Source organism: Drosophila mauritiana, chromosome 3L (assembly GCF_004382145.1).
Source record: "Drosophila mauritiana strain mau12 chromosome 3L, ASM438214v1, whole genome shotgun sequence".
NCBI classification, from domain to species: Eukaryota; Metazoa; Arthropoda; class Insecta; order Diptera; family Drosophilidae; genus Drosophila; species Drosophila mauritiana.
In genome coordinates, this window is record NC_046669.1 from 4,217,161 (window position 1) to 4,244,174 (window position 27,014).

The window sequence follows — 27,014 nt, forward strand, 5'->3', positions numbered from 1 at the left end:
TAATTGCACCGTGATCCGTCTCGGCTGACGCACTCGTACGTGCGTGGTCTGGCCCTCATCCAGTGGCTTCTTTTGGGCTTTCGTTCGTTTCTAGAAAATTGAGCAACTTCTGGGCCCGCATTTTGGGGCTCAGGTCGAGCGAAGTTGGGGAAGGCAATGGTTTTCGGCTGGAGAACGCGGTCGTGATGCAATCTTTCTGGGGAAAGTGAGGCAATGCCGGGAGAAGTGGAAAGTATTTCATAATAAAATTAAATCAGAGTATGAATTTATTTGTGAGTGTGTAGAATGGAATAATCTCAACGATTAAATATTAGTCATAAATAATAATAATTTATTTTACTTTAAAAGGGTATAAGTAATTTGTTTTTAGTTTTATATAAAATAATCTTCTGAACCTCGATGGCTACAAAAAACATAAATAATAAGATGTTAAAACGTTTTACCGCCAGTCTAAAAATATCTTTACAAAGTTATCAGCTGTCGAACCTTTCCTCTGTTATCCATTTCACCTCCTAAAGTAACAAAAGTAACAAAATAATCCCGGCTTCATTCAGGGAATTTCGTTTCATTTTTGTGTAGATAAAAACCAGTTGCTACCACAGATTTGCACAACTCCGGTTTTCTTTCTTTTTTGGAGCCGCTAAGTCAGTGCAGTTATAACGGTGCACAATCTGGGCGCTTATTGTTTATAAACAAATTATTGTGGACCATGGCCCGCCCCAGACAATCATGTCAATCATTATGCAAGTCGCACTCCGGCCGGAGCTGCAACCCCGGGCCCGGTCATCGAGCTCGAGCTCAATGGAATCGCCACGCTTTTTACTTTCCATTTCTTTTGTCAGTCGCTGGACTGCAATTTACTGGCCTTTTTTGTTACTGTTCACTCAATCCGCCGCTGGCGGCTTTTCCGCTGGGCTGTCGCCAGCCCTAAATCACATTTATAAAGACAATGAACCTGGCTTTTAGATGCCAACCTGCTGAACTCGAAGACAGAAGGGCAGTACACAGGTGTACATCAGTTGAAAGTTTAGCGGGAGACCAAGTAATTTGCTACCATTAAATTTAGATTGCTCATAACCTTTTGTAGATAACTAATATCTAATCTAAACGCGGCCGTTTTTGCAAAGTTATAAATTAATCTGTATTTTGGGCACAACAATTGAAAAATTTGTCATAAAGTGGAATGTTATACCTCAAAATGCTCGCAATGAACCACCCAATCAATTGGTATTCAAAACTGGAAATTTTAAAATTTTCAGATTTTTCGAAAAAAATGTGATGTAACCCCTTACCAAAAATGCAAAAATAAGAAAAAAAATTTTTTTCAAATTGATAAAAATTTTGAAAGTAATAAATAGCTTCAGTAATTTTCTGCACAAAACTGTGATTTTTTTATCTCTTTTTTCATTTTGACGGAAAATCAAGTTCGTACAACAATGAGCTCATATTTTCTTTGAGTGTGCGCAAAACATGTCAATTGATTTTGAGTTTGGTTTCGGTCCACGCTCGATGGCTGCTGCGCCCTTTTTGGCCATTTCTTCGACTTGGGCCGCATAAATGGCGCTTAATTATTATTTTATGCATATGACTTGGGGCCGGGATGGGGTCGGCTGGAAGTCGGATGGAGTCGAGCATGGACGGAGCCTGAGTCATGCGCCATATATCACTTTCACTCGCAAAAAAAAGACATGGCATAGCAAAACGGCAAGAAATCTCAATCGGGCAACGAAAAGCCAGACGCAGACAGCCAAAGGCGTGTCTGGGTCCCAGGAACAACAGCTAAAAGATATATACACAAACATGTGGCATTACAAGCCGATCAGCCCCGATTTTTTATGCGATCCTCCGTGGACGATTTGCTTTTAATTGCGAACGACAGAGTGGCTGCATAAGCTCCATAAACTCAACTTAAGACTGCAGTTCAAAGCGCTGAAAGGTCTTAAGTCCGCGCGATTACATAAGCCACTTAGTTTTGCCAAAAAGAAAAGATAGTTTTCTAAAGAAATGGGGTATACATTCGCTGTTTGTTTGCTTCGATCGAAATCCCATTTCGAATTCCGTGAGATTGCGAGGCAAAGATCAATATTGATTGTAGACAGTTGGAAATTATGTGTATCTTTCGATTAGACTCTGCATTTAGCACACATTCGAGTGTTTTCACTTTCATCTCATGGGCCCAAGTTGTGATTTTTTGAATTTCGGTGGTATCTGTGAACTGTGCGTATGCAAATTAGGTAGCGACAACAAGGCGCAGAAATACCGTAAGTGGCCAAAAGCAAAATCTCTGCTACAGATATGAAAAAAGATGCCTGAAAGATACACACAGTTAACCGTTTTTACTTCTTTTTTTTGGTTTTTGCCAAATGAAAGAGAAATTGTGTGCGACGGCACCAAGATTCGTTTTTTATCTATATGTATATAGTATGCTAATTGGTGCGCTAGCTGAAGCTTAAAGTCATAAATGCCTAGCTCAAAAGTCGTAAGCAAGAGCATTATGATTTAATCACGCTGCTGGAAAAGGGCACAGATTACCTAAGGTTTTTATGACTATTAAAGACCACTTATTGGTGATAAATACTTGCATCTAGGTGATTGAAGTTCGTAGTTCTGTTGATAAGATGATAAGATCACATATCAAATTAAACTAAACAAACTATCAAAGTAAAACAATATCCTTTAATATGTTAATATTACTACTTAAATATTAAATCATTAATCTGCTGAATACTATATTTTTAATAAATATGAAAATTGGAGAGAAATCTCTTCCAAAATAGTATCTAAATATTTACCAAGCCATGCTAATTTAACGACTGATTAAGCCCATGCTGTGATTCCACATGCGAATATATTATTAATTTGGCATAGCGGAAAGCATGGGATTCGTGAAATATGGCTGCTTTCTTTCGATCTTTCTAAGGTTGGATAACATATGGCTTTGTTGTGTGGGATTTTTAAACGTTGCGCAATTCGGCAAGGTGAAACATTTGTCCCTCTTAAATATCAAAGGCATTTGTAAAATGCATTAATCATTTACGTTTCGACCGAGTGTGATCTCAGAATACACCTATTAAGTGAAAAGCCGGAGGAATTTAACACCTATTAAAACGGTTTGGTTTCGCTTTTCGGGGGCCTTTTGCTTTTGCTTTCATTGGAAGCCAAGTTAATTGAATCTTAGGCTCTGAACCGAGGTTAATGGTTGCGCATTGGATGCGTTTTTCAGCATTATTAATTGCATTTTAATGCTATTTATATCGAAGCAAGGGTATATCATTAGGCCGCTCTCGTCGTCTTGGGGTTACTTAATGACCCTCGGTCGAAAGATCTTTTCAGCTTTTTGCCTTTTCAGCCACGAAACTGTGAAAGAGAAATGCCTCTGAGCCAGAAAGAGATGCGGAGAAAGCATGGCAGCAAGTAGCAACATCGACGTCGTACCAAAATCAAACCAACTGCAACAATTCGCCAACGTACAAGACCAACAACAACCACGGGAACAAGTGAACCTACTCGCATACCCACCTGGATATTTTCCATTTGTCTGCTTTTTTCATCTGAGTGTATGCAAATCCGCTGGGTGATTACTTTCGATTGCTGTACTGCTGAAAGGTTGCAGCCTGCTGATTAAGTTGCTGTCCGAGATTTGTTCACGCTGCTTGATTTACCTTTGAATAATCATGTATATTTTATAGGTTTCAGCTCGTCGAGATATTGAGTTCATTTATAGCTATTTAAGAGTTTTCACTATTTAAACAGATGTGTCCATAAACCTTGAGTGTGTATTAAATGGATGAATTCCTATTTTATTTAGATGATTTGAAATTTTTTTAGGAAATTTTTATTTAAATTTCAATATTTTGTTTATTTAATTAGGAGGAGGAGGTACATTAATTTTGAAACAAAATTAATCATTGTTTCGTTGGATTTCCTGTGCATTTCACTTATGAAATTGAATAAAATTTAATAACGGTCTATTATACATTAATTTGACTCATTTCTTCTACATCATTTTACACAAATGTGGCCAGGCCTGTTTATCAAGTATGCTTAACAACACTGCCTGAATCAGCTGATTGATCCCGCACTTTCGACACTCTTTGCGCCAAAAATCGAACTGCGTGTATTTGTGTGCGTGTGCGACTCCGAATGTTTTTGGTTTCTTATTATTATTAACAAAAATCAACTGACCCAGAAATATGAGTGAATCGCTTGCAGAAACTGCAGCTGCAGCGGAAAATGAAGAGCAGGCCGACGACTCGATGGAAAAGCTGGTCTTCGACGAGGAAGACGAGCAGATGATCTCCGGCGAAGATTTACTGGGTGGCAAGAGTTTGATGATGTCGGATGACAGCGAAACCGAAGATGGAACCCAGGAAAAGGCACTAAAGGTATCACCCAAGAACAGGCGCCGAAGGATGATGGACTGTGACCAGGAAGATGAACCCCTGGAGCAGGGAAAGGATAATTCCACAAAAAACAACGAAGATGTGGAGGAGGAGATGGTTTCCAGGCCGAAAAAGAAGGTATCTGCCATCATAGATTCGGATAATGATGATGAGCAGCAGGCGGACAAAAAGACGCAGAAGGAGGAGGAGAAGCATACCGTCAAAAAAAGCAAGAAGAGATCCCAGGTGGATGACGACCAGGAGGAGCAGAAGAAACCTGTCAAAGCTAATAAGACAAAGAAGGCGGCAAAGAATAAGAAGCTGACCCAAGCAGACAAGGTGGAGGACGACCAGGATAACTCTTCCAAGGAGGATAAACCAAAAAAAGGGGTCAAAAATAAGAAACTATCGGCTAAAGAGGATAAATCCCAAGCAAACGAAGAGGGCGACCAACATCAACAGGTTGAGAAACCTGCAAAGACACAAAAGTCAAAAAAGTTGGCCAAGAAACAGATGCAACAAGAGGATGAAAAGGAGGACAATGGCACTGCACAGGAGAAGAAGAAACCTCCATCAAAATCAAAGGCAAAGAAGTCCGACAAATCTAAAATAGATTCCCAAATAGACAAAGAGGAGGATCTGCAAATGGATGTTGATGAAGACCCTAAAATGGACCAAGAAGATCAGAAGCCTCAAAAGCAGAAGAAATCAGCCAAGAAAATTAACAAGGACAGTAAGGAAAAGTCAGGTGGAGACCAGGAACACCAAGAGCAAAAGAAGCCACTCAAGAAAAACAAGAAAATTAAGTTGGATAATGTTGACAATAACGAGGATAAGGAACAGATAGTTAAGCCGAAAAAGCTGACCAAGAAAAACAAACAGAAAGTACTCAGCGATGACGAGTCAGAGGAAAATCAGGATGAAGAGGTGGAGGATCAGGACCCCAAGAAAATGGGCGGTGAAAATGAGCCAGAAATGGGCAGCGATAAGGAAGACCAGGAAATGCAGAAACCTCCCAAAAAAGCAAAGAAAAGTAAGCAACGAATGGACAGTGAAAGCGAAGATGAAATCCCGAAAACCGAAAGCGGGGAAGAAACCAGTTCACCCAAAAACAAACTGAAAGGATTGGTGGACTCAGAATCTGAACCGGAAGAAGCTGCTGCGGAAGTAAGTCCCGTCAAGAACAAACTTAAAGGATTGGTGGACTCGGAATCGGAACCAGAGCTAGACAAACCAGAGGACTCTGCAGGAGAACAGGAAGCGCGCATGGAAAGCGCTCACTCCAGAGAGAAACCTAAGAAGCCCAAAGTTGTTCGCGTGAGTTTTTTAATTAATAAGATGGTTATAATATAGTTTAATACATACTTTCATATAATTAGGAATCAGCTAAGAAAGCGCTGGAGGGGATGCAGGCCATCCAAAGTGAACAGCAGCGTTTGCACCGCGAGGCACACATCAATGTGCCCTATCATCAGCCGAAACCAAGGACACTGAAGGAGTTTCTTAGCCGGCGAACCATCAACGCTCCACTGGCCACGGCTCTGGCTGGAGGAAGTCCCATGCCCAGCAGGCAGCCAAGGAAGTCAGTGGGACTGCGGATGACCAGGGAGGAATTGGAGGCTTATGCGTAAGTTAAATGAGGCTTTAAAAGACTGTTTTAACCCACTCTATTGTTTAGAAAACTTATGGAGGATCGCGCCAAAGAAGCTACCGAGTTCTTTAAGTCTGAATCAGAGCCAGATGAGGAGGATGATTCGGAGAATGAAGAACCTATGGAATTAAAAGACAATCCAGGTGTTATGGATGAGAATCTGGATAATCCAAAAACTCCAGAAGAGCCCAAGAACGACACAGAGGACATGACCAGCCAAGCAGTTATTGAGGAACCTGTCCTGGGTGAAGACAAACCAAATGATCCCGTCGGGGAAGAAGCAATGGTGGCAGATTCTATTAATGAAGAAGAACCCATTCCCTCCACCTCTACTGCAGCTGCCCTAAAATTCGCAGATAACTTGGAAATTCATCAAGAGACTAATACGACATCCCCCAGCAAAGTCTGTCTGGTTACAGAAGTGGTGGAACTGCCCAAGCTGGACTTGAGCACCATCAACATAACACCGCCCTCTAAGCCAGCAACTCCTAAGATCAGCGAAGTTATTCGCCGGCTGAAGATTGAGAAGAGCTTAGATGAGAGCCCTTCCCTGAAAGGCGATCCCAACATGGTTATTGATCTGGAAACGGGTGATATGTTCGCCAAAAAACCAACTGGTGTGGATGATCTGTTAAACCGTCTGATGAAAACGCGAGAAGCTAAAAAGCACAAGACCACAGAGACTGTCAAGTATGTAGCCCTCCTTACCATCTTTTTCAACCAGATAACTTTGATACATTTTTCTTAGCATCCTAACCACTGAACATGGCAAGCTGGAGATGTCCAAGGTGAGCATTCACCTGCACGAAGAGGAAATTGCAAAAGAACCAAAGCCAGGAGCGGGTTACTTGAAAATGCAGGAACATCTCAAAACCCTTATCACTAAGAAACGCATGGAGGACCTGCGCAAGAAGCAGGCTGAAGAACAGGAGAAAATGGCAGAAGATGAGGAGGAAGGCATGGATGTGGATGAGGAGTACGAACCGGAAGATAAACCTGGTTATGCAGAAGTAACTATAAATGAAGATGAGGAAATCATAGATAAAGTTGATAGCATTGCTGAGGATGATGACGATGCTGAAGAAAACAAAAACGATGCAGACGGAGACCCCGAAGACAATCCAGTTGAAGACATTGAGGATGAGGAAAATGATAGTGAAAGTGAGCAGGAATGTGAAGCGGACCCACAGCCAGAAACGCAAACCAGAAAGAAGAACCGCATCATTAAAGCCTTCGAGGACGACAACTCCGATGAAGATGATCTCGACCTGCTGCAAACTCCGAAGCCAAGCAATGTTGCTCCCATAACCGCTACTCAGTTGCAATTATCCGCCCACAAGCTTTTCGATGTGGAGACCCGACGCACGGCCAGCGACGAGGAGAATGAACTGCTGGATCTGTGTTCCGGCCAGTTTCCGCAGACCCAGACGCTTTCCTCCGCCGCTCCTTCGGTAGATCCAGCTGTGATCAGTCAGATTCCCATGACACAGTTTGGCGGCAGCAGCCAGGTAGCAGACGAACTGGAGGGTCTGTGTTCTGGTACCTTCGCAACCCAGTTACCATCGCAAGCAACCACTCAACAGCCGGAACAGGAGGAAGAATCCGAATTACCGGCAGCAGTAGCGAACAGAATAGTATCCAGCGACGAAGAAGCACAGAAGGATGCCTTGGAAGTCGATAAGCCAAGAAACAAAAAACTAACCAAGAAAAGGCCAAAGAAAAAGGCCAAATTGGGCTTCTCGGATGATGAAGATAGCGATGGTGAAGTTGAGGAATTCGAGGAGGAAAGTGACGCAGAGCCAGTGGAGGAAATACCGGAAACCTTTGTAGACTACGATTCCGAGGAAAATGAAATTGTTGTGGAGATGACTAAGAAGGATCGTAAAATACGAGCCGCCAACTTTGTGGACAAAGAAGCAGAGCTGTCTGAATCCGAATGGGGATCTGCCGACGAGGATGAGAAGAACATGGACGAGTACGACATTGAGTTGGGCGACGAAGATCAGTTCGATCGTGATAAACTGCGGCATGAGCTTGGCCAGATACATGCGTAAGTAGAACACAAATTTTACTATTTATAATGTTTAAATCGTATTTCTTGTGTGACAGTCGTAAAATGATGGATCAGGATATTCGGGAAGTGCGCAAGATCAAGGAATTGCTCTTCGAAGAGGAGGAGGAGGGAGCGAATCGCCAGCGCCAATTCCGTTGGAAGAACGTGGAGGCCGGATTCAGTCTAGACGATAATCGACCTGACAATGGTGAAGGAAACGACGGCAGTGGCGATGAGGAGAACGAGCATCTGTGGAGAAAAATACGCTATGAACGCGAGCAGCTTCTCTTAGAGAAGGGTTTAAAACCAGTGCGCAAATTCGCTTATTTTCTTAGTTCTGTTTGCTAACACATCTTCATCTTTTAGGAGGTGCCCTCACCGCTTTCCACGACCGTGATAAACACCAGTAACAATGGTAATTCGCCGTCCATTCGCCGACTGAACATAATTTCCTCTAAGAAGACAACTGTGGAGGTGAAGAAGAGTTCTCCATTCCTGATCTCAAAAACAATAGCTGGCAAGCAGCAAAAGAGCGCTGTTCGTGGCTCCTTTCTAGTTCGGGACCAGCAGACGCTCACCAAACTGGCAGGACTCACAAAAGGAAGCTCCGGCGATGTGGACGCCGCGGAGGGCACTATTTCTGTGAAAACAGCGAAGGCCAAAAACTTTGTTTTCGCCACGCTAACGGAGGAGGAACATGAGGTGGGATCTCACTATGATCTTTTGATTACAATTCCTTCTAAACCAAATTAATTACATTCCAGAATCGGAAGAGAAAAGCTGCCGATATACTGAATAGCAGCACTGAGACGGGGGTAAACTTCATGAAGAAACCAAAGATGGAGCCTCGGAGAGACAAGTGCCTAATAGATCAGCTCCTTTGATCGATTCTTCTTTCGAGCTAAGACACATCATAAATGTACATTTCAGAAGTTAGACTGCTAAGATAGTTAATAGGAGTGAATAAAAATAAGTTACATTTTATATTTGCTTAGATAGAAACAGTATAAATTATAGTTATGCCCTATAACTGGAATATTCCTTACATTTTAAGTGTGATTGTTGTGAAATTTGGTATGTATGAAGATTATGCTTAGGAATTTGTATGTTTATCAGTTAAATGAGCAATAATTAATTAAAAAAATTAAAAAATAAGATTTTACAAACCCACTTAACGGTCAATTTTGTAAAATATATATGTGCATATATATATTTTAGTATATTTCTCCAGCTACATGGTATATTTCGCACCCACAAACATTGGTCATACTATGTGAATGAATGTGAATTCTATACAGAAATTATGAATATGTAAGTGAATCATTTACTAAGTCGCCGTGATCCAGGAGGCACAACAAAGCCACCGCCTCCTCCGCCGCCGATAAAGTTAATCTAATCTACACATCGCGGCGAACAGCGCTGCCGCAGCTAAATTTTCAACAACCGGCGGATCGGGTCGTCGTCAATCAGTAAACACTCGCCCGAAGACGCCGCCGGACGTTCCAGTCCCCAGTCCAGAGATCTCACAGTCCGACGAACAAACAGCAGAATGGTGGCCCCCTCGAAACTCAGCCAGGTGCTTAGCTACCAGAACTTTGTGCATGCCGTATCCGGAGCTGCGGTGAGTGGGCAAATATTTGCCGGCTAAAGGTCAAGATGGCATCGGTGCTAATTTGCATTTGGTCACCTCTTCACAGGGCGGCTGCATCGCCATGAGCACCTTCTATCCACTGGACACTGTGCGTTCCCGCCTGCAACGTAAGTTTCCCCAGGGATTCGACAATCGGACTGTAACTAATCTTCAGTGAGCACCCGATAAGCGGGCCACGCTTTGATATTTCGTATAGGCACACCTATGGATCTGCGGGCGAGTTCAAACTCCAGCGTTTGAAACTTTCTATTGATATGTTAGAGAGCCCCTTCAATCAATTTCCCGGGCTAATCCAATTTTTAGGTCAGCTTGTATTTGAAATTCGATAGCGTCTGGTTTCTGTGCCGAGAAAAGATTGTGATTATTATTTTTCTGAATAGTATAGGGAATAATTAAAAGTTTATTTTTAAAGATATACAAACACTATTGATGATATCATAAGTGAACGTAGTTATGATATTACATTGTATATTTTGATATACGAAATTAAATTATATTAAGTGCCCATATGATACCCATGTGATATCGAGGGTTCACTTTAAAAGGTGTGCGCTCTATTTCCTATTTTCCAAGTACACGAACAGTTTATATTATAAGAATGCATAAATTTTGCAATTGTACAGAGCCATTGGACTTTGACTCGTTAAATGAATATACATCTAAGAATTCAGAATTTTTTACTGATCAGTTAAGTTCGCAAAAATTATTAAGAACAAAAAGAAATACCTTTTATAGAGTAAAGGTTTTTGTAAGGTTACGCTTTATGTATGATTTAATGACAATTTTAGCCCATATTTACCGAACACGGTTGCATATTCGACTAAAGCGCTTTCAGAGTTAATGCCAGAAATTGGCTAATTATCATAATTGGGTTCAGGGTTGGGTCAATATCACTGACTCGTAGTATGCGTGACAAGTTAAATTAGCGCTTAAACCAAACACACCTGAAATCTCCAGCATGAGTCTTACAGTTTTCTCTAATGAATCTTTACAGTGGAAGAAGCCGGCGAGGTGCGCAGTACCAGGCAGGTGATCAAGGAGATCGTGCTGGGCGAGGGATTCCAGTCCCTGTACCGAGGTCTTGGTCCTGTTCTGCAGAGCCTGTGCATTTCGAACTTTGTCTACTTCTACACATTCCATGCCCTCAAGGCGGTGGCATCGGGAGGCTCGCCATCCCAGCACAGCGCTCTCAAGGATCTGCTCCTGGGTAGCATTGCCGGCATCATCAATGTGCTCACCACCACACCCTTTTGGGTGGTCAACACGCGACTGCGCATGCGCAACGTGGCCGGAACCTCAGACGAGGTGAACAAGCACTACAAGAACCTGCTGGAGGGTCTCAAGTACGTGGCCCAAAAGGAGGGCATCGCCGGTCTGTGGTCGGGCACCATACCCTCCCTGATGCTGGTCTCTAATCCCGCGCTGCAGTTCATGATGTACGAGATGCTTAAGCGCAACATTATGCGCTTCACCGGCGGTGAGATGGGCAGCCTGAGTTTCTTCTTTATTGGTGCCATTGCCAAGGCCTTCGCCACGGTGCTGACCTATCCGCTGCAGTTGGTTCAGACCAAGCAGCGTCATCGCAGCAAGGAGTCGGACTCGAAGCCGTCCACTTCGGCGGGATCCCAGCCCCGCACCGAGAGCACACTGGAGCTGATGATCAGCATACTGCAGCACCAGGGCATTCGTGGACTGTTCCGCGGTCTGGAGGCCAAGATCCTGCAAACCGTGCTCACGGCAGCCCTGATGTTCATGGCCTACGAAAAGATAGCCGGCACCGTGGTCATGCTGCTCAAGCGCAACTGAAAAGAGGCTCTAGTCAACAAGTAGTTTTACTCAACTAATCCTAACGTAAGCTATAACACAAACATACACATTCTGACATAGGATATGGCCAGCACACAGACTCTCCAAAGTTTAGCCGCTAAGCGTCAATGGATAAAAGAAAAGAATAAATAGTTAACAGAAGTAAATATTAACTGGCTGCTTTATTTATATACGTCTGCACAGCAGATGGTCCATCTATACCTAGGTGTGGTCATTGCTATATATCTTTAATTGGGCGGTTTGGATTTTCTTTTATTTGTCATTCTCAGTAGAGTCCTTATTCTCATCGTCATTAGACTTGGACTCTTCTGAAGATTCAGCTTGCTCCTTATCGTTGCCATTGGCGACCTCTGAAGTCTCCGACTTGGAATCTCCTTCGCCGGCAGATTTTTTATCGCTAGTATTTGCCAGCTCGGCCAGATTGAACTTTTTGCACTCCAAATAGTTGTCGATCACGCTAAGCAGGCACGAGCCCCTCAAGACCTCTACGATGATGGATTTCTTGGCCTTCTTCAGGTCCACCTTGTTGCCCACGTTCTTGGAGTTGACCAGCTCGGCCAGTTGGGTGATGATTTCGTCGCGCTTGATCTGCTGATTATAGCGATGATTGAAGATGATGCTATAGCTGGTGGGCTCCTTGAGGAAGTGCTTGTCGAAGAGGTATCCGGCGGAAGTGATGATGTCCGGCATGTTGGCGCGGCAGACGGCTTCGATGGGCACCAGGCGCAGGACAAATCGGGACATGGACTTGCCGGTGGTCGCTATGTCGTTGATGATGTGTTTACCCAGGGCCACCGGATCCTCCAGTTCGGTGCGGATGAACACGCAGTTGGTGGTTTTGGTGTCTACATTCTGGAATCGCATCTTGCGATGCGAAAGCATCTCGCGGCATTTGGCGGCAGCTGCGTCCAGGTCGTCGTCGTCATCACTGGTGGCTCCTGCCGCTGGCTTCGGAACATCCTCTTCCGCATCACCAGCTGCTCCTTCCTCTGGTTGCTTCTTTTCCGGCTCATTCTCTGGCTTTTCCGAACCGTAAAGTATGTCAGCATAGTGGTTCAACAAATTGTAGCATTCGCGAACACATGCCTTCTCGTTGATGTTGCACGTGGCGAAGAATCCACGTTGGCCAGGTTGGAGCACCTCCCTCCTGGCATGGAAATACTTTTTCTTGTTGTTGTTAAACTTCACGTTTTTACCCATTTTCGATTTTTTTGATACGGGTTCCATGAAATAAAACTTATTTTGCTTCGCCGGCTGTTTGAATTAGTGAGACCGTAAACACGTCAGCAATGGCCTGCTTTGAATCTACTAGAATTCTCAGGACAGAAGTAAAAAGATATGGTCACTTTAAAGCTGAAAGAAAATGCATCTTCAAAAATGTAAATTTTCAAATTCCTTAATCGGTATTAAAATGCAATTTCATATTTCAATTTATCAATGACCTTTTAAATTAAAAGAATTTCTAGAATTATTCCCAACCAGTTTAAAAAACATCCATTTGCAAAAAGATCAAATGCTGATCAGCTTTATGTTTCATTTAATTGTAGTTACTTTTATTAAGCCGACGATTCTCACATACATTTGCCGTAGTCTGTCACTTAAATTCAATTACTCTCATTCCATTTGATGTCGTAAACATTATAGCGTATTACGTATGTGCCTGTTTTCGGTTCGAATTTAAAATTAGATAAATTTAAGAATTTTGGAATTATTTATTTTCTGCGTTCGCACTAAGATTAGTTCATCGTCATTCGTTTACATCGTGTAATTAAACGTAAGAAAAACAGAATTCATCAGTTTCAGTTGTTTGCACACTTAAATGCTAAAGCATGGTAGCATATCTATGCGAAATGAAAGTACAAAATACAGATGCTGAAGGCTGCTGAATATCTAACTAAAGACCTATCTCGCTCCGCCTGGACTTTATCCGCAGACTTCCGTTTCAAGTTTTTGATTGTGGTTTACCAATATACAGCGGTATATCATATTAAAGTATAAATAAATGTATTGCAAAGTGGCGTCGTTGCCGCCCGGCTTTGCATTGACTTAAGCCTTAATGTTGTGAACTTAATGGTATAGGGGTTCCTAAAACATAACTAATCGATGCACTATCTCGGCATGAATGCGCTTCTCGCGTCCCATTAAACATAGTGTGTGAAAATGTACAAGGCCAAGAGCAATACAAAATTATCATCAAATTAAGATTACGAATTATGCATAGAGTGGTTTAAAGTAAAATGTACAATTGTTGCTATTTATATAAAACAAGCTAGCGCGTTCTTTTGCTTCCGCAATTGCATATGCCGCATGTCATGCAGGAATGCCATAACTTTTGCCCACATTTCCTGGAGTCTCTGGTGTGTATATGGGGTATGTGGGATGTGATCGATGTCCGCTCGCTTGATCTTTGCATATTTACCAAAGTTTTAGTGCTTAAATTTGAGGAAATCGCACTCTGCCGCCTTTCCAATTGGTCTGAGGGAAAGGTGACGGGTGCTCCTAAGGCCAAAGCCGAGAACCGAGCAAAAGTAACTATCATCAACACATTGCCAAATGGATTGCACGTGAGAACGTGTTCACAAGATTACTTTTAATGTCCAACGGCCGTAGTTTAAGTTTCAGTTATAGTTTTAGTTATTCTTTTCATGCTCTCACGTATTCAAGTGTCATATAAATCTGTTTCCATATATGTATATAAATAGGTGTTATCATGATTGTTGTGGTGAAGAGGGAAACGTTGCGGTGCTTACAATTAGGTGAGGTCTGCTCGTAGGTGCATATGACTATAGTATTTATAGTATGATATAGCTTGCACTACCATAAGATCAATGACGTTTAAAATCAAAGTAAATATACAAAGCATACGAAGGGTAAATGAATCGAACTTAGCTTAGGTCAAATGTACAGTGTTGTGTGAAAGTTAGGTGTGTTGTGTCTGTTATGTTATGTTTTGTGTGGTATGGCTGTCCGACCGAACGCAAAGTTATGACAAAAGTACACAAATCAATCGATCATACGCAAGAGTTTGCTGAGTAGGTAACATTTAAAACCGCCCGGCTGATTGCCCGCCCCAAAAATGAACTTAATCCTAAGCATAGAGCGTGCACTCGATGTAACTCGTGGGCACGAAGCCCTCGTCCCAGCCATTGGAGTTGTTCTCCCGCCGCACCCGCGTCCATCCATCGCCTTGGTCGATCTCGATCACTTGCAGCTCCTCGCCCTCACTCATGGGTATGCTTCCCTCGCTGGAGGCTACAAGGGATTAAAACAAGCATGTATTAGATGTTATATTTTTTATATTTTCTACTGCTCACCTTCAAATGGATACAGGGCTCGACATTTTCCCACCGGATTAAGGGTCTCCACTTCCGTTTCGTAGTAGGTATCCTCGCCAATCGCGTTTTCGTTGGCGCTGCCCTGTCCCGATCCTGGCAGGGATGTGTGTGAAGTGCCAAGGCCACTCTCGGGACTTGCCGAACTGCTGGATTTCACCATGGAAAAGGCAAAATGAAACGAAATATTTGAAGAAGTTGCAATTTTCACATTATTAAGTGTCATCATGTTTGGTGTATAGCGATAAAGAATCAAGTTGTACTACAAATTAGAAGTATGCTCAAATTTGAATTAAAATGTTTAATCTTTGGCTTATTGTGGACTTTCTGGGCTTCTTTTACTAGTTTATACGTTTTCAAATGAGTGAAAAACCAACACCGAAGAAAATGCCACACACCGTGAATAGTGCAGTGATATTATGATCGAATTAAATAATACAGATTAGATATGCGATGCCAAATCATAATGCTACGATAATGTATGTACGAGTATAATGTATGTGGGTGAAATATATATATATATATAAACATTGAACGTAGTCTTATGAGTGTACCCGTTATTGTTATTATTATGCCCATTTTGTATTTGCGCCACATTATCCTCAGAATCTGACCTGCTTAAGCTGCCAGCGTCATCGGGCTGGTCGTCGCCATCATCATGATGGTCATCGGCACTGCCATTGGAATGTCTAAAGTGGGAGTATTTAGTTATTAGATTGTTTATTATTATTATATTATATAACTCACCTAGAGGTTCGGTGACCGTTTTGCAATTGATTTCGACTCGCCTGCGGACTACTGGTGGCCGTCGGCACTTGGCTGGCCTTCTCCAAGAAGCCCTGGTACTTCTTCAGATCCACTTTCAGCTTCTCCAACTTGTGTTCCGACTCGTTCAGTTGTCCCTCGACGGTCATGGGATTGCCCAGCGAAGAGTTCGCCTCATAGACGATCTTCATCTTCATCAGGCCATCCCGTGCTTTTGTTTCCTGGGCGATGTTCTGTGTCAGTTCGGCGATCTTCGCCTGCAGTTTCTTTCTTCGTTGGTTCGGTGGCAGATCGCTGAAGTCCTCCTTTTGTCCATCCGCAGTCAGGGAATTCTGTGCCAATTGCAGCTTGGTTAGTTGAATGCATTACAAGTATATTGAATGATATCTTTATAGGCCAATGCAATGAATAATAAGATACAAATCAGGACTAAAAAGACAAGACATTCACAAGACACAACAAGAGCTGCACGCAGTGATTAGAATCAGTACAAACAACAGAGGAAACCGAAAAATCAGATAATAATATCAACACAGCAAAATAATAAATGCAGATTTTTTGATAATCCAATGACCCGCTTTCGACATAAATCAAACCAGTTTCGAAATCAACAGGCTATTAAATGGCCCCATAAAGAAAAGTTATGGAAATGGAACAAAAGGGAAAATAAGGCGATAAAGGCATTCAATCATGCGTTGGGATTCGAGAGCTAATGGCACATAAAGAACAGAAATTAAACAATAATAAAGTTAAAACATAGATCGAATAATGTGTAAGTGTGCTGCTGTGACTTTCAGCTAGTTGGCCAACAATTTACTGGTTAATTTAAAGGCTTAACTATTTGAGGATAATTGGTGGTGTTCATTTTTAGAACTTGACTATGTTTAATCAAGCCAAGAATATGCCGATCATTTGCGTTCAGGCGTTTAAAGTGAAAGTTGCTCAGACTATTAATTATTGTTAATGGAAACGATATTGCTAGTGATGGTTAGATTCTTATTTAGCTGATTGTGATTAGTAGATAGCGAGATAGTGGTGTTATTAAGATTAATCGTAAGGGGCTAGTTTAGGCTAGACTTAGTTAAAGTTAGTTATTTAGTTGGGAGAAAGCTGAAAGATTCATCATACCTTCATGGTGATACAGGCTTCAATTATCTGCCGTTGCTATTGGCAGCGAATTGATTTAGTATTTATTTTGTAGGTTTTTAATTTTGCAATTGTATCACATGTGTGGTGTTGTTGTGTTCGTGTGATTTTAAGCATTTAATCATTTTAAAGTCGAATGGCAGCAACAAATATGTGTACAAAAGTAGAAATCAAGAGTTAATCAATTAATATTCGTGGGTTATAGAAGAAGCTTTGGATTTGGAATAAAGTTGCAGTCGGTGAGGGGCGAACTCAAAGCACAAAGTATTAGTAAATGTGAAAGACACAAAACATGGCAATTCAAAAGCAATCCGAGGGATGAGGCGATGTATGTATATATGGAAAGGCCGATCTGGTTGTGGACTATGGAGAGGACACGAATCGAGGTCTTTGGACACTTGGTACTTACGGCAAGAGACAGAACCATGTCCAAGTGAAATAAAGATATGGTAATCGAGATTCGATCAAATTAATATAGAAATAGAACGGAAAAGAGAGAAGACTGGATGAGTAAACCATAAAGAGACACAAACCATAACCAAGACCTACGACTTATCAATAGAACATCGAACTTAAGAACTAATCAAGAAGCGTCTCAACTCAAGAGGCTAGTGCACAGAATGGAACGGACAAGTGCGGCGAACTGAAAACTCTGGACAATAGAGATAGTCAGGCAGTGGCAGTCGAGTCTAAAACCCACGGAGGTATCCCACAGTTAAGCCCCTGGAATTGGCCACGGACTGCCTCACCTTATTGCTGCCGAATATGTTAAAAATGCCCACGCGTTTCTTCAGCTTGTTGGCACTCATCGTGCCCCTAATGGTCAGGTGGTTCGATGTCGAGTTGCTGTAGTGCGACTCCTGCACGGAATCCGGATCGCACTTGGACAGATCCTCGAAGGGTATGTCCCTTGGTGGCGTGAAACCAGATTGATATCTGCAAGGCGGACATAGAAAGTAAGTTTGAGGTTTATGTATTCTTTGAAAAAAGTTTCCAACCTTTCTATGACTTTGAAGGTATCCTCCTTTTCGTTGATGGACTCGCCGGCCTTCACGATGCCCTCCATGCAGCGGGCAATGATTGGCGCCACCGATGACTCCACATCCGCCGCTCCCACAATGAACTCCCTGAAGCCACGGGTGCGCTTCTCGTCCAGCTCCTGCAACCGATTGAGGACCGAGGGCAGCAGCATGCTGTAGTGTTGCTGCTGCAGATTGTTCGTCTTCTGCAGCTGGTTGGCGTACTCGTTCTTCGCATCGTCCGACTGTTGGATCTTTGACGTCATCACGTTCTTGTAGCGCTCCACCTCGGCCCGGCTGAGATTGAGGTCCATGTCCGCCCGCTTATAGCTGTCCACTGCCTTCTCCGAGTCGCGGTAGGCCTTCTCGTAGTTCCGCTTGGCCCGGTCCAGCGAGGAGAGCTGTGTGGTGAGGTTCTGCTGCAGGGTGGCACCATCGCTAAGGCATTTCTGCAAGCACACATATGGATATGGATGGGTTATAAGTTGAATTTATTTTTGGGCAATCCCACGCACTCACCTTGCGGTCCTCGCGCAATGTCTTGGACAGAAGCGTCACTCCCGCGATGATCTGCAGCTGCAGGGACTCGGACACCACCTCGCGCTGTCCCGCCAGATCGCCCACCTCCTTGAGCAGATTGCGGAACGCTTGCACCGATGTGAATCTGTAATGGAATGGTAGCATGTGAATCAGTTCGACCTACGCCAATTTGCGCCTGAGGAGTACTACGAGTTTTTGTGCACAGAGAAAAACAGCGTTTATAATGGGAGCCATAAATTAATCTCTGTGCAGACCTTTAGCGTTGTTTATGAACTCAAGACAGTCCATAGCCGAGGGCCCGATTTATGGAGCTCTCGGATTGACAGCGTTGGACACGCGCTGTGGAACACCCACGCGACTCCGGATTTCTGCTGTCCCTCCGTCCGTGGTCCGTTTGTCTATCATCGCCGTCTGTCAGAATGGCCACTCTATATGGCCGGAGGAATGGGGCATAAATTTATGGATTTTACAACTGAATATGGCAAAGCGCTCGGCATTTCATTACCAAGAGAGTTCCACTTGGCTATCGCCATGGCTATAGCTTCATTGTCATGTTACACACATGCCACATTCGGAGATCTATTTGCGGGTCATGATGTCAGTTTGCCAGGCTGCCGCCAGTTGGGCCAGATTTGCATGGCGTGTAATTAAAAGTCGAGATTCCCAGACCGACCACACAGAGTGGAACTACTTGAGTCTCAGCCGAGATTCAAGTGGCTTTTTCCGCGCATATTGAATGGCGCACACAGCACGCACAATTAGAGCAAAAGTCATATGAGATTATCCCCAACCCAATCCACTTAGCACTTTTTTTTGCCGACAAGTATGGCAAACAAAGTGCAACAAATTACGGATAATTTTCCAAAACATTTAACAAACGAATAGGGTAAAGTAAAGAAAAAAAAACTCAATTATACTATATGGCACATTGTAACGTTTTTGATCGCGTTTTTGGCTATAATGCTTACTCATTGTCTTCCTCCTCCTTCTTTTTGGGCTGGTAGTTTTTCACTAGGCGCCTGCAAGAGAAAAAAAGAGGCAAAAACGAAAGGTATAATCAAAATCATGGCATTAGTGAAACTTTGTTTATGCAAAGAAAGATATAGCAATAATAGAAGTAGTAATATTAATAGTAGCAGCAGCGCATTTGCATTAACACGAGACTTTTCATTTGGCGATTGCCAAGGCGGCTCACGCAAAAGATTTCACTGCGCCGCGCATTTTAATACAGTTTTTTTAGTTTTTCAGTTTTTCCTCACAGTTTCATGCGGCGACTTTGTGGTCTAGTTGCTACTGCTACGGGTATAGGATGCACTCTTTTCAAGACTCTGGAGCAAAGTACAAAAACACACGAAGAATTAGCTAGATTTTAAGAATATAGTATACTCTACTACTTCTTGATTTGAGCTAGTATGCCGAATATACATAATTTATATTCAATTTAAGCATTTTATGCAAATCCAACAGCATTCATATTGGTGTACTTAATAGTCCCCTATGTCTTTAACACACTTTCCAAGTCATTTTGCGACTCCACGCCTTCTTTCTCAGTGTACAACTGCACCTCTAGCCGCAAGCAATGTTAGACGCGTAATGATAAAGTCATTAAAACGAGTCAAGACGGTAGCTCCCAGCCATATCAGGGGCCATAGTTCAGTCCCACCATCCGGGGGAGCGGAGGAAACTAAAACTGAATCTTAAACTGAAGCTGAGAGATGGAAGCTGAGACTGAAGCTGAAGCGGAGTCATCAAGCAAAGCTGCGACTCATGGTGGGAACTCGGTGCCAGGCGGTGGGAAACCAGCGATGCCCCCTTCTCTCGAAGCGAACACCTTGACGGGGCAACATAATCTTCGCTTAAATTAAACAATTATGACGAACTGACAGCCAACACCGACCCACGCTGCCATGTTGGGCAATCGCCTGGGTAACCGAAGCCGAAGCCTAATCCCATTAGGTCCCCACATGTGACACCACGTCCAGTTCGGCTGGACAAGCCAGCGGGCAGCGAGGATTGGGGCTTGGCCACTCAAAGTGGCAGTCGCGTGTCAATTGCGTGGGGCAGGTCGTGGTTGCCCCGCTCGGGTGTCACTCAATTAAGTGCAGTTTTAAACTTTGCAGGGGTGCAGCTCTCGAAAATTCTTGGGATCCATAAACATAAACTCATCGGCGGTAATTGAAATGCGCCACAAGCATGTAAGTGCATACAATTAACTATTTACGATTATTGTTTATGACAATCGAGCGTTGTAGCCGTTGTGCAATAATGTCCAAGACAAAGACTTCGATTAAATGCGTTTTAAGTTAAGGCTTTTTTGTTTTAGCCTGGAAAGGAGCCCGCTGGACAGCTGGGCAATCACTTCCACAAGTGGACGACCTTGTGCTCATTGCTTGGCAGCACGTTTTTTGGCTTTATCGGATTTACATTAGCGAGAACATTAATATTATAAAAAAATAATAAAAGCCACAAGACATGCCACAAATGGGTGAGGCCAGTTGCAACTAGCGAAATATTTATATTTAATTGGCTATTTGTTAAGGCCAAATTGGGAAGCGACAAGAGTATTAATTCGTTCTAATGCCTTAAAAGTAACTAAAAATAAAATTGATATTGGTGTGTTTGGGTGATTAAAAGTGTGTAATCATTTCAATTGGGCTCAATTGGCAGTCAATTTATTATATCGACCAAGCATTAACCCGCTGATTTAAATGGCTGAAGTGGAGCGGACTCACCTTAATTTGCCGGCATATTCCGTTTCTATGGCCACTCGATCGCGTAAGAAGTTGGCAAACTTGTCCAGAGCATCGATGCCTCTGTTTGTGTGTATCGCCAGATTCTCGTTTTGATCCTGAAAGCATGGAAAATGTGCAGATGGAATCTATTAGAAAGAGCCGCGTTAAAAGCACTTAAAGCCCGCTGACATTGAGCCAAGGCAAATGCGTAGATACATAGATACATATATGCGATAAATGGAATAGATTGAGAGCAGCGCAAAAAATAATACGAAATTAATCTAATTTTTTTAATTAGCTCGATATAGGAAATTCGCTGCGTAGCAAATGGCAATTCACTTATGTGGATAAAGATCTAGCTTATACAATGCCATAATGGATCGATTCATAGAGCTGGCAGGTCTTGAAGAGCGAAGCAATAACTCATTAGCCTTAAATAGGAGCACTGAATTTTAAACGCTACTAGTCGACACTTTCGAGTGGTTCAATCTTAAATTATGGCATGGCTATTTGCAAAGATATGTATCATTAGTTTACCGCTGACACAAATATGGGCAGTCACTTCCTCCTCGTCGCGCGTTATGACATAATATCTTTCATTTTTGCTTTCTTTGGCTGCCTTTGTGGGCAATTTGCAACACTTTTCAATATTATGTTTGTCAATAGACAGACCTAACAACAATCAAAACAAACGGCGCTCCACTTTTGATTTTATTTTCGCACGCTGACAAAACAACAAGCCTGCAGAGACATCAAAAGACGCGGCCGTTTTGGCCAACTTAGCTGCCAATCGCGAACGAATCACGCCCCCAAACGCAATGCCAAGCAGATTTGAATTTTAAGTGAACCTAGAAATCCCTACAAAAAACCGCTTAAATGGCACACAAACAAGACGCGTAGCCAATTTGCATTTGAAGTTCAGCTGAGGAGTCGAATGATTAACATCAATTACATAATGAAACCCAGTAGCGATCATGGCCCAAACAATTTCCAAGCGGCTAAATTGACGAAGATTTACGCTGTCTGTATTTTGTATGTTTTGGAGTCTTCTTTGGGTTATTGCAAAACTTTGTAATTTTGTTTCAGTGTGATGATTACAATAATCTCAATCGTTAGCAGTGAAATTAGGTTACGTGCCCGCCATTAATTAAAACAATTGTCAATTAGCTGGCAATACAGCATTTGATATTGAGTGCGTTTGTAGAATTTGTTTATTTCATGTGGCTGACTTTTATTTTTGAATTTATTTGGACTCGACTCGAGTCGCCTTGCGTCACAGTAAAAAACTTTCACCCGCTTAAACGAAGGTGCGGCACCTCTTGGCACTCAATGAAAAGCGTTTTCGCGTGGAAAATGGAAAAGTGTCAGGCGACACGGCACAAATGTCATGCGAGTAGCTGCAGTAATTGAGTTGCAACCGCCGCCGAGGGCGTTGCCCACCAGTTGTGGGTGGCAGCCATCTCAGGACCCAGGACGACTTGGTCTCGAAACTGGGCCTATAAAATACGGCATCTGTCACTTGTGCCGCTGGCTAGTTAACTGTTTATGTAAGCGAGTGCCTGACGTGCACTGGGAGAACAAGCTACAAGCTTTTCTAAACTATTGATTGCTTAAAAAGTAAGTTTAAACTGTATTTACTTTTTTTTCGGTGCACACATTTTCCCGCGGCGCCTTTCCATCAATTCCATTCCATTCCGCTCGACAGAAAATCAAATCAAATTAATTTACTTTTCACAGTAACACACAGTGGTGCGCTTGCGCAATATAAACGCCCCCCGCCGGCGGGAAATTGTTTTTCCAATTGATCTGCTGCGGCTGCTCTACCTACCTACATACATATATATAAGGAAAAACATATATATATATATGGCCAGGGGTGCATGCGTGCCAGTTTTCCATCTTGTCTGATTAAATGGAATGGCAAATTGCCCGCCGCTTGTTGGGGCAGGAAAGTTGCCATTAGCGCTATTGATTAATATAAATGCTTAATGATAGGCCGCAAGTCAAATGCACTGATTGAGATAAGTTGATGCTGTCGCCGGGTTTATGAGGTGAGAATGGAATGTCTGAAGGAGTGGCATTATGGTTCTATGTGCGATCCATCCATCGATCGATCGATCATCGATTGATTAGAGGGAATGTGGGAAGCACTTATGTTTTGCCTGATATTTTTCACTGAATTTCTATGGTTGCCGAGAGGCCGAACATGATCGCTGTCGCTCATCCAACGTGGCTGCGAGGCTCCGCATCTGACATTGATAGACGACTCTCGAGGTTATTTGCCAATCGGATCGCATTGTTGACCTTGACCGGATCGCGATGCGATGCGATGCGATGCCAAGATCGGAGGCAGTCTGCGCATATAAGGAGTGGAGTCGAATGGCAACAGAATCAAGGTTCTTTCCAATTGGCTCCAAGTTGGAGGAGCACATGTGCCGTGTCGCCAACTCTCTGGTTTTCCTCGCCACGCGGGTTAATGACACATTTAAATAATATTTATTTACTTAAGCAAGCCAAGCCGGAAGATTAATGTCGCCGCATCCCAAAAAGCTGCCTGGCCAACACTAACAAGCTGGCCAATAAATCATGGCGAAAGTTTTACATGGGGGCATCATCATCATCACCATCATCGTCAGCTTTGGATGTCACAGACTTTATTAGCAAAAGGCCCCAATCCAAAAACGCATCTCGAATCCAATCCCGATTCCCATTCCCAGCCGAAGCCGAAGCCACTTGATGACTTTCACTTGACACAAGTTGGTTCATCACCGTCATCTCGCGGGGCTCGTCAAAAACAACAATCAACAAAATGTAGCAATAAGAATGGGCAAGATATAACTCTTACAACAAAAACCCAACCCAGGCGAAACAATGACAATAAAAAGCAATAAAGAAATTAACAAATTGCTGGCAAGAGAAATAAAACATTGAAAAGTGTTAGATTCGATTGAAGATTGTCATCGATTGTTTGGGTTCAATTTTTTTCTTTTTTTTTTGTAAGGGTAAGTTTGAGCATTCCAAGTTGAGGAATGTGCGATGGGGGGCAGCACCCAGTATAAGGGCATTCCATTAACCATTAAACAGACCCGCCTGACACCGCTCAGTGGGTCAAGATTGAAGGCTGATCCGATTGATTAAACGCATTTGTCGCCCTTTATTTGTTCAACACATTGTATTGTATTGTGTTTTGTTCTTCAATCAATTTAATCGTGGTTTCGAATCACTTTTCAGGGCTCGTGACACTCGATCAAAAAGGAAATGGGCCGGCGGAAAGTGGAACGGGGACAAGAACTGAAACTGGTAAATATTGTTGATAATCGAGAAGGAAATTCATGTTTATTGTATATTGGTTTGTATTGCGAAAATGAATATGATAATCATATAATTAATTTACAACCACAATATAGAGTTTTAGCATATCAATAACTTATATCGGCTGTGAAGGTGGTAACTATTCATAATTATACCATCTCACTTGTTAATATTATCATGCTACATACTTCTAAAACAACAATATAATCATAATTATATATATATGCATTCTCAACACTGGACAGCTTTTTGTTCGTTTTTTGAGGTTGGATAGTTATCGCATAGGAAGTACTTATTGCATTTCAACCACGAAACCAGTTAACTGTAGAACCCGTCGATAGCAACAATTTGGTGTATAATTTATGATAGCTGCATTAGATAATGTACATAACCCACGGCGATCTAGTAAAATGGCAGTAACCACTGTAATCAGGGAGCAGAAACCAGACAATTGCATAACATTGGCAACGTGCAACGGTAAAGGGAAATCTGCTTGGCCCAAAGACCCCGAGCGCCCTGTCAATTGTCTTTATGCAACAACTACCACTTTGCCAGCCAAATGCAACTGAAATGCTGCGAACATTGCAACTGCAACAGAAGAGGGTGTCAATTGAAGCAGAAAGCGTTGACGGCGACTGTCTGGCATTTGTCTATATACACATATATATCTGTACCAGATATATATCCACCGATCGGTTGGGTTAATACTGCGCGAACATTATGGTTCCTGTTTTGCATTAGCATCACAGTAGTGCTGCACTCGACCAGAAACGTTGCCTTCCTTTTGCCTCGGCTTTGGCTTTGGCTTTTGTTTTGGTTTTTCAGTTTTCCAGTGCTTCAGTTTTCCAGGCGATTAGGAGAGAGACCCAGTTTTTGACGACCGACTAACCGAGCTGGCAATGCCAACGGCTAAAACTAAATAAAACTGGGTAACAGGTGCACCAACTGCTTTTGGCTTTGGGTTGCCATTGCTACTGCTATTGGTATTGCAACCAACAACGATTTTGTTACCACCGTCGCGTTCGTGTTTTGTTTCTGTGCTGTGGTTTTGGAAGCCATATTCACAGCGTCTCAAACAAAATAGGGTGGCTTAAACAGCGAATCTAGCCAGAGTTAGTTAACAACTGCATTGGCTGACTGGAATTGGGTGGCTATGTAGCTGATTTTTATAAGAACACAAAAGCGGAAGGCGTTGTTAGCTTGAGTCATCAATAATGTTCATTTGACATTCCACTGAGTGACACATCATTGAACAAAGAATTATTCATGGCTTTTAATTAAATTCAGAATTTATTATAAATAAAAAGAAGAAGAGCGATCATTTATTTGTTAATATATTTCAATGCAGTTACGACAGCATTTTCTAGCAGTGCATCCACGACGAATTCTTGGAGAGGAACAACGGATTCAGCTCATGGGCAGCCGCTCAATGGAAGTTCCGCAGCACGCGTTTTTATCTGCAGCGGACGTGGCACGCAAACAACTGCAGCAGCATAAGCGGCAGCAGCGGCAACAACTGCAACTGCAACTGCAGCAGCAACAAGCACAACAGCAACATATTCATTGCAGCTGATAAGCAGGGGAAGTAATAACACACACACATACACAAGTGTGTTGGAAAAGTGGGGGGTTCGTGTGTATAGTATATAGTATACTATAATATCGATAGTGAAGTTGACCGCCCGGCATGACGATGAATTGTTTGTTTGATGTGCTGCACCCAGTCGACATTTAGTGGATGACGATGATGTCCACTGATGACTGTTCCCTTGGCCGACGCAAATTGACATTGCCCCCAGTGAGTGCAACATGCAGCTCGTGGCGGCACGTCTATACATATCTATTGGCTTCCGCCACGCCCCCTTTTACCGCCTGCAATTCGATGGAATTTTTTTCTTCTGTTTTTTCAGTTTAGCATGACAACGTTTGGGCGGCGCCTTTGTTTGTCGTGACGTCTAATGAAAATGCTGCATATGAGAAAGCTTTACGGCCACTTTTTTTTTTAAGCTTTTATCAGTTTTTCCATTAAGCCAGGTCAGTGCGATGACCCCAGTAAATCAGTCGGTTCAACAGCTACATCTAAAGTTCAGCTTCCCACATTAAAGATTATGTAGAAAAATGAACGGATTTAGTATAACTTTTATCTTTAGTGTAACAACTTGTTTTGGCTCATCAAGAAATACCCACATGAATAACAACTTCAAGTGCAATTTAGTGGCGGTTTTCCGCAGAAATTTCCCTACAAATTTGCAAAGACAATGAGTGGGAGAAAAACGAAACTAAAGAAGCAACTCCTGACCCGTTTTCTTGCCATTTTCCATTTCCATTTCTATTTATAAGCGGCTTTTTCTGCTCATTTTCAGTTAATTTGCTGTAACGATTTTCCGCCTCAATGCTGCTCCGTGGAAAACTCAACTCTGCCCCATTTCCCGCCCACTCCACTAGTGGGGATCTATATTTACATGTCGTTCGCCACTTCCTCTTTATCACCCACTCTCCCATCCACACACAGTGCCTGCAAATTGTTGTTGACAGTGGGAACCCAAAATTAGCACATTAACCCATTCGGTGTAGCTGCCGTTTGTCTATTGCTATTGATTAAAT

At 42.7% G+C, this 27,014-nt stretch overlaps 4 protein-coding genes across 11 annotated transcripts in view; 2 read left to right on the forward strand and 2 right to left on the reverse strand.

Annotated features, from left to right (window-relative positions):
- The first annotated feature begins 4,103 nt into the window (after positions 1-4,103).
- LOC117139411 (claspin) lies at positions 4,104-9,070 on the forward strand. Its single transcript, XM_033301688.1, has 7 exons — positions 4,104-5,699; positions 5,762-6,009; positions 6,061-6,723; positions 6,782-8,083; positions 8,143-8,395; positions 8,453-8,788; positions 8,851-9,070. Exons 1-7 carry the CDS (start codon positions 4,194-4,196, stop codon positions 8,968-8,970), a joined length of 4,428 nt encoding a protein of 1,475 aa, XP_033157579.1. The 5' UTR covers positions 4,104-4,193; the 3' UTR covers positions 8,971-9,070.
- A 301-nt stretch (positions 9,071-9,371) lies between these two features.
- On the forward strand, positions 9,372-11,716 carry LOC117139413 (peroxisomal membrane protein PMP34). The gene is made up of 3 exons (XM_033301690.1): positions 9,372-9,707; positions 9,784-9,844; positions 10,732-11,716. Exons 1-3 carry the CDS (start codon positions 9,636-9,638, stop codon positions 11,541-11,543), a joined length of 945 nt encoding a protein of 314 aa, XP_033157581.1. The 5' UTR covers positions 9,372-9,635; the 3' UTR covers positions 11,544-11,716.
- On the reverse strand, positions 11,697-12,844 carry LOC117139412 (THUMP domain-containing protein 1 homolog). Its single transcript, XM_033301689.1, has one exon. The coding sequence runs from the start codon at positions 12,789-12,791 to the stop codon at positions 11,817-11,819; it is 975 nt and encodes a 324-aa protein (XP_033157580.1). The 5' UTR covers positions 12,792-12,844; the 3' UTR covers positions 11,697-11,816.
- Positions 12,845-13,256: 412 nt separating this feature from the next.
- The window catches only part of LOC117139543 (formin-binding protein 1-like), a 31,644-nt gene continuing 17,886 nt past the window's right edge, over positions 13,257-27,014 (reverse strand). The window contains exons 3-12 of one of the 8 annotated variants that reach the window (XM_033301926.1): positions 21,099-21,214; positions 19,335-19,385; positions 18,346-18,490; positions 17,806-18,275; positions 17,557-17,743; positions 16,790-16,825; positions 15,644-15,993; positions 15,511-15,585; positions 14,879-15,042; positions 13,257-14,816 (exon numbers count right to left, since the gene is read on the reverse strand). In XM_033301926.1, coding sequence (XP_033157817.1) covers positions 14,653-14,816; positions 14,879-15,042; positions 15,511-15,585; positions 15,644-15,993; positions 16,790-16,825; positions 17,557-17,743; positions 17,806-18,275; positions 18,346-18,490; positions 19,335-19,385; positions 21,099-21,214 — 1,758 coding nt within the window. In that variant the 3' untranslated portion in view covers positions 13,257-14,652. Of the gene's footprint in view, positions 14,817-14,878; positions 15,046-15,450; positions 15,586-15,643; positions 15,994-16,789; positions 16,826-17,556; positions 17,744-17,805; positions 18,276-18,345; positions 18,491-19,334; positions 19,386-21,098; positions 21,215-27,014 lie in introns of all 8 variants that reach the window. The other 7 variants (XM_033301925.1, XM_033301922.1, XM_033301921.1 and 4 more) reach the window with 7 other exon arrangements.